This window comes from Neoarius graeffei, chromosome 24, assembly GCF_027579695.1.
Source record: "Neoarius graeffei isolate fNeoGra1 chromosome 24, fNeoGra1.pri, whole genome shotgun sequence".
Lineage (NCBI taxonomy): Eukaryota > Metazoa > Chordata > Actinopteri > Siluriformes > Ariidae > Neoarius > Neoarius graeffei.
Window position 1 is genome coordinate 17,103,690 of NC_083592.1, and position 7,435 is coordinate 17,111,124.

Sequence of the window (7,435 nt, forward strand, 5' to 3'; positions counted from 1 at the left end):
AAGCTGGATGTGTGCTGATAGCCAACGAGGCTCGGTGCACTGAGTCGGCTATAAGCAGTATACAACGAAATGGAGTGGCATAATTGTTTTTAATCTATCCATATTCACTGGATTTTGAGAAACAGAGCATTTTTATATTTTGCAAATTCGACAAATCAAAACTTGATACAAAACGTCCGACAAAATAATTTCTGCTTAGAATGTAAACAAACTGGCAAAATGACAGTAGCAATTTGTGAAAAATACGATAATTCTTGAAAACTAAATATACATTCTTACCATCAAATACTTTTATTCCATATTTTGTTGCTTTTTTTTGGTATTTTTGGGGTTTTGTTTTCGAGTAGAGATTTTATTTGATCCTCCGTTGGTCCAGCAACATGGTCCACCATTTTTTTTTTCCGGCAGTTGGCAAACCAACTTAAAGGTGTATTACCGCCACTGACTGGGCTGGAGTGGGGAACAGGAGATATTGGGGGGGAGCTACATTCTTTTATTTAGCTATTTCTGTTTCTTTTAAGTGCTTGATAAAATGTTTATATAACACAAAATATCTGATTTGATGCGCTCTACCATTTTGTTTTTCTCTACTCATGGTATATGAGCTGATATCCTAATAGTAGAGTAACCAATCAGAGCATGTGATTGTTCATATCCAGTGAATGTGGATAGAATAAAATACATTATATATAAGATTGAACTTTATTGATCCCTTTGGGAGGGTTCCCTCAGGGAAATTAAAATTCCAGTAGCATCATTACAGGATAAACAGAGAATAGAGAAGAAAAAGAAAAATATATATACAAAATGTGTGCGCGCACATCTTTCTTTCAGTCAGTAAGGGGTGTGTTATGTGTTGACTTACTACTGACTTTAATTTTGGCTGTTTTAACATGAGTAGATGATGTTCACACTGAAATGACCTTCCACCAACAGCAACTGATTTATTTACATGAATGGTTCCAAAACCAGTCTCCAGAGCCTTTAAGATGGTCCACATCAAGTCAAGTTTGTTTGTATAGCGCTTTTAACAATAGACATTGTCCCAAAGCAGCTTTACAGAAGCTGAATGACCCAAGACATGAGCCAATTTTATCCCTAATCTATTCCACATTTTGTTCTCTCTGTTTTATGCAACATGGGAAAGAGAAAACATGTGGACTGCCTGCAGGGCCCTGAGGACTGGTTTGAAACACTGATATCCATGGAGTGGGAGACCGGATGCTGATAAATTATCAGTGATAATGCTGGTGGTGGAGGTAGTGATGAGAACCGAAAGTCACAAGTAATGCCAGCAGCATTTCTGTTCAAGCAATTAACCTAAATAAAAATCAGACCCAAACACATATTCTGTTTTATCACCTCTCAGTTTTTTTTTTTTTTTACCACACTGTAGGAGCACAGATCAAAAGCATGTTTAGTCAGACATATCGCAATGGAAGACAGTAACGTAGAAAATCTTATCACTCGTGTCAGATGTAATCAGCATCTGTTTCTCATGCTGTTAAAACATTTTTGGGGTTGACTCAATCATGAGCACAGTTTGGCTGTGATAACCTCCACTCTTCTGGGAAAGTTTTAACGCTAGATTTTGGAATGTGGCTCCCGGATTTGCCCTTTTGGCTACAAGAGCATTCGCGAGGTCAGGCACTGATGTTGAGTAAGAAGGACTGGGGTGCAGTCAATGTTCCAGTTCATCCCAAAGGTGTTCAGTGGGGTTGAGGTCAGGGCTCTGTGCAGGACACTTGAGTTCTTCCACTCCAACCTTAGTAAACCCTGTCTTTACGCTTTGTGTACAGTGGCATTGTCATGCTGGAACAGGTTTGGGCCTTTTAGTTCCAGTGAAAGGAAACTATAATGCCACAGCATACAAACATTCTGTAAAACTGTGTGCTTCCAACTTTGTGGCAACAGTTTGGAGAAGAACCATACATGGGTGTAATGATCAGATGTCCACAAACCATCAGCCTTACAGTGTAATATATCACCAGGTGATCAGCTCTTAATTGTACAACTGTAAGCAAGAGCAAGGTCACAAGTAATCACTGTCACAAATTCCCAGAAGTTGAAGAAAACATCACTGGCCCCGTGCTCTGGGTAGGAAAGATGGCATTCCTCTTCATACTTTCCACCACAGCAACAATAGCAAATGTCCTGGGAGCTATAGAGCTGTTAACACTCTTCTATAAACGTTTTACATGTGACCACCTCTTCAAAAAACTCCTTGGGAAAGACCTTAGTTTCCATATCCTCTACAAGTCCTTAATGTGTTCATGTCTTAAATCTTTCCACCTGGTGACTTGTGCTGCTTTTGGCTTCATGCACATCTCAACACAAGCCAGGCTGCCTATACTGAGCTTGTAGCAAGGGACTGGAAATCATGGAATAGCTAGGAAAAAGAGTTTTCAGCTTCAAGATGACATCCTTTCGGAAAGGTCACACTGTTAGCTTCACATGACTTAAAGGAAGCTCATGTCAGCCCTCAGCTGGGAGAAATTGTGTTAGGAATTCTAAAATAAAACAATTGCACTGCAATAATCTCTCTCTACCTGCATATGAGACTGGAATACAATACATGAGCCACTCCTGTAATGAGGTTATGATTGGCAAACTCCAATATAAGCAAAACAATCGGATATTCACTGAGCCTTTTCCATGTTGCTGCTTCTTCACTGAGGCCCATCCAGTGTATCAGCAGGTTCCTCATGGCCTCAGGGAAGAGCTCGGTTGCTAGATCTTCCGCTGGTGGTAGGTCTTTAATGTGTTCAATATTTCTCATCTTAAATCCTTCCACCTGGTGACTCACACTGCTGTTGGCTTCATGGAACTGTTGACCCAGCCAGCTAGCCACAGCCTGTAGTAAAGGACTGGAATAGATGGAGTGGCCATGAAAATGAGTTTGAAGCAAGACCATTACAGCTTCTGTCAGTTTTTCCTCATCTACCTGTCCATCAATCCAATAGTCAACATAATCCAGCAGTTTCAAAATGGTCTCTTCATGGTTCTTGTCCATAGCCGAAGTACATTTCACCTTGTTTCCTATGCTGTAAAGCCTCTCTGTGAGTACACTAAAGTGTTTAGACTCCACTGGTTCAGCTAGGGAGCAGTAATCATGGTCTGCAGAAGATGAATTATCTCCTTGACCAGATGTTGACTCGAATGTCATTTCCTCCAAGTCTTCAACTGTGGTCTGAGAATTTAAATTGTCCTCTGTAGCTACAGAAATCGCACTAGATAAATGATTAAATCCTTCTGGTATCTCTTGATCACTAGCTTTTGGTGGTTTCATGTCTAACTGGATTCCAATGTTGTACGCCAAGTTTAGTTGATCATCATTGATCCGAGATTTCCACAGATCCTGAAAAGGAGAATAAGGTTGAATGATTTGCAGAAAATTTCTGATATTACAAATTTCTAAGAGAATGCTGAAATCTATATTTCTGCATTTTTATGGTCTGCTCAAGAGTTTAATATGAAACCAAATATGTGGAGCAGTCAGATACAGTCAAAACTTGTCAGATGCTGCTGTGGCTGAATATTGGAACATAGCCGAAAAAGGTGAAAAATATGATTGACATAAAATGTCGTATTTCTGCCAACACCACAAGAGGTCCTTTCATCTTTGTTCTAGTAAAACCATGTCCACTTTTGAGAAAAAAAATATAACAAGAATAACATGAAGACACTTGTGCATTAACCGGTTCTGCTCTAGCTCATCGCCTGCTGTTTGTTAACATAAGAAACGCAGTATAAAAAGGTCTCTTAGATAAAGATTTGACTGAAAGCTGCTCTAAACATCCTGTGGAATTGTTTGTTCTTTCCTTGAATGCGTGAGAATAAAGTTGGTTTGCTCATATGACCTCCTCCCTCTATTTGTTAGTGATAAGGAAGAAAATTAGCTAAAATGGGTCAACTATCAATTTTTATAGGCCATCTTGGGTATAGATGCTTATCATAACAGTACTCTGTCCCACTCATAACATCTGATATCGGTTTGTCACTGAATATTTACTGTTAACTGATTAGTGTAGACAGAAATGTGCTTGTTCTTGCATTTACTGTAATGAGAGCAAAAGCAGAGAAGTGTCACAAATGTGTCTCAAATTGCATACTTATTTCATTATTACTCCTGATAAATTAGCGCATCTTTCACAAAGGATTTAAACCCGGAGTGGGCGTGGTCTAAGCCGAAAAGGTTCTCTTATAGTTAGTTCTATTTCCCAAAATACAAACAGGCTAGCAGGCAGTTACAAAGGATGAATGAGTGAACACTGTAAAAGCATTGCACAGTGTGAATGATTGTGGTCTTTCTTTGGCCCAGGAGCTTCATATCTGACCACTCACTTGTGCCTGCATGAAAGAAAAGACCCTCAGCTCTTGAGACTATTTTTTGTTGCTTCCCACAGGATCCTAGGCCTGACGCACACCTCTAATCTCAACCAGATGCCCTGTGAACCTTTTTAGCAAGTTTTCCTTCTAGTTTCTTTTTTTTTTGAATAAGTGTCTCCTATTAGTATCAGTTTCTCAAGTGTTAAATGTTGAAATTTACAAATAATTATATTAAAGAGAGTCATACACACTCAATTTTATTTCTGAAACAGAAAAACATACCTTACAAATATTACACTTTGCCAACACAGTACCAATCATACCATCTGGTTGTTTTTTTTTAAATGATTTTCTAGTTTTGCGACCTGACTGCACAGCAACTAACTTTTTGCCCACAATGTGGCATATGTTTACTAGCCACTTTATTAGGAACAGGGTCTACAGGGTCGCAGGCAAGCTGGAGCCTATCCCAGCTGACCACGGGCGAAAGGCGGGGTACACCCTGGACAAGTCGCCAGGTCATCACAGGGCTGACACATAGACACAGACAACCATTCACACTCACATACACACCTACGGTCAATTTAGAGTCACCCGTTAACCTAACCTGCATGTCTTTGGACTGTGGGGGAAACCGGAGCACCCGGAGGAAACCCACGCGGACACGGGGAGAACATGCAAACTCCGCCCAGAAAGGCCCTCGCCGGCCACGGGGCTCGAACCCGGACCTTCTTGCTGTGAGGCCACAGCGCTAACCACTACACCACCATGCCGCCTGCGCAGCTGAAGATTTAAAAAAAAAAAACCTACACACACACACGCTTCAACTGTCCATTTTGGGTGAGCCTTTACCCACTTTATCATCTGATTCTTTTTCTTGACTGGACAAGGAGTGGAACCCAATGTGGTCTTCTGTTGTTGTAGGTCATCTACCTTAGGGTTGGAGTGCATTTGAGATGTTTTTCTGCTTACCACTGCTTTAAACAGTGATTATTTGAGTTAAGTGGTTGGTGTATGTATGCGGTAAATGACCCTGATGAACTCAGCAATTCAGTTGAAATACAGTATACACTACCTGAAATGACTCCAAGATTGACAGCTGCTCTTGTTTGCTGTAAAGCTCAAAGGCCACTCGAAAAACCCCATGAACACAGTAGAACCACAAACTGTTACTGGAACAAGGAACTCGTAAACCTTGGAACCTCAAGTCTGCAAGTATACATTAGACAAAACAGCATCTCCATCACAACATCCATCTGACAATCTCATAGTTTCAGGCTGTTTACATTAGCTCAAAGACATGATACCTGACGAGAAAGCCAGTTTGGTTGCAAGTCCTCGTTTTGCAAACTTGGCATGGTATCTGGGATGGTTTTCAGTGCGGACGTCTGTGTTCAAAAAGAGATCAGCTCCAAGAAAGAGAGGGATTACTGGCTCCTTTATAAATGAAGACATGAAGCTGTTAATTGTGTACAACATTTGCAAAGTAGCATGTGCTATGTTTAAAAAAAAAAAAAAAAAAAACATTTATTTACCTCATTTGTACTCGGTTTGGTCACTTGAAAGGAATTGTCACCAACGAGATACAAGTATCGAATTCTCCTTTTGCCACTTTCCCAGTATGGCAAGTTGGTGACCGAGACAGACTTAGTGGTCATTATTTTGATTTTTTTTTTAAATGGGTTTGACACCCTTTCACGTGATTACACAAAGACGAATGTCAAGTTAGTTTTCTTTTGTGCATTATTAACAGGGACATTTTCTCATATGTTAGGTTTTCATAACTACCTTCCAGGCTTTGATTAAAGAACAAGCCTTGCAACCAAATTATGCAAAAGGAAATTGTATCATATAAGGAATGGCTGCAGGAACTTAATAATATATTTTTAAATGTATACAAGATTAAGTATTTACTCTGACTGAAACCACACTTCAGTTCAGTCTCAGGATTGTTGCCAGAGCCTGAACTGTCACTTCATAAACAAGAAAAGCCTCCAGTTCTTTTGAGGAGAAAAAAGTTGGAAATCTGCTTCAAATTCAAAACTTTCCCATTAATACAGAGGAATATTCAAATCTGGTGACTGAAAATATCGGATTTACTTGATCCTGGTGTTTACAAGCTGACTCCAGAACTCTCTTATCCAAGTCTGAGGATGTGTTTAGAAAGTGCCCATGATTTGACACACACTGCAACACGAAGAGCCGAAATAAATAAAATAACGTTTTAACTGAACGTTCGCTATGTTAAAAATAAGTACAAAGTTAATATACAGAGAATAGAAAATAAAATAAAACAGTTGATACTACGCCATATTACAACCAGTATTGTTATCAATACGCATGCGCACCTAGGCTTGCCCGCGTCCTCTTCTTCGATGTTATTTTGATTAGACACATTGCATTTCGCTTGTATCAACAGCGCCCTCTTCCTGTCAGCTGACGAAACGCACGTTTTCTCACTCTACTGTACGTTTTAGAAGCACTTTTATACAGTATTTTGTCATGCTTCAGTTGCAATCTCTCATTGACCACTTTATTTGCAGATTTGTTACAAGTACAAAAATTCCTTCATCGAGTAAAAGTGAGTCCAGAGTACTCTATTACTCTGGTTTATTAGGTACAACTGCATATCACATACCTATCTCCAAGGCTTGGTCTCCTAGTCAATGCCAAACCAGCTTCACTGGGAGACCAAATTTTAAACCAAGTTATGTCTTATCATTTGGTTCAATCAGTTGCAATTAATTAACCAAGTACCATGTAAGTATACATTTAACAAGGAAAACGAAGATCTATAAGATATACACACAAGATCATGTTGGTTAAGAAAAACAAAACTAAAATTTGGTTACTGAGATGGCTGATGTCAGAATCCGATGTCTGATGTGTAACTTTGAGTGTCTTTGACATAACATTTGTGCTTGGTAATTGCTCTTGATAGCTGTGTAGTCACTGTAGTGTGTTTGTCTGTATGGTGATTGGTGAACCATTTTGCATCACAGAATATGCCGCAGCGGTGCAGCCGCATGGACTCTGGGGCCTGTGATTGTATTGCCCAGACCAGTTGGTCTCCTAGTGGAAAATCCTTAAAAAATGCTCTGCTGGT

The 7,435-nt window shown here is 39.7% G+C and overlaps 1 protein-coding gene across 1 annotated transcript; it reads right to left on the reverse strand.

Moving 5' to 3' along the window:
- Window positions 1–747: 747 nt before the first annotated feature.
- On the reverse strand, window positions 748–6,754 carry si:ch211-110p13.9 (uncharacterized protein LOC562347 homolog). Its single transcript, XM_060906824.1, has 4 exons — window positions 5,865–6,754; window positions 5,637–5,766; window positions 5,405–5,538; window positions 748–3,358 (listed from the first exon to the last, which is right to left on the reverse strand). The coding sequence occupies exons 1-4, from the start codon at window positions 5,985–5,987 to the stop codon at window positions 2,546–2,548; spliced, it is 1,200 nt and encodes a 399-aa protein (XP_060762807.1). The 5' UTR covers window positions 5,988–6,754; the 3' UTR covers window positions 748–2,545.
- Window positions 6,755–7,435: the final 681 nt, after the last annotated feature.

Bases quoted from the DNA above. Each gene is read 5' to 3' on its own strand.
- si:ch211-110p13.9 (XM_060906824.1), bottom strand. From the start codon at position 5,987: ATGACCACTAAGTCTGTCTCGGTCACCAACTTGCCATACTGGGAAAGT. The intron at 5,539-5,636 runs GTATCATGTCTT...GTATACTTGCAG, and splicing joins CAAACTGGCTTTCTCGTCAG to ACTTGAGGTTCCAAGGTTTA. The intron at 3,359-5,404 runs GTAGTGTATACT...TCTCCTTTTCAG, and splicing joins CAATCTTGGAGTCATTTCAG to GATCTGTGGAAATCTCGGAT.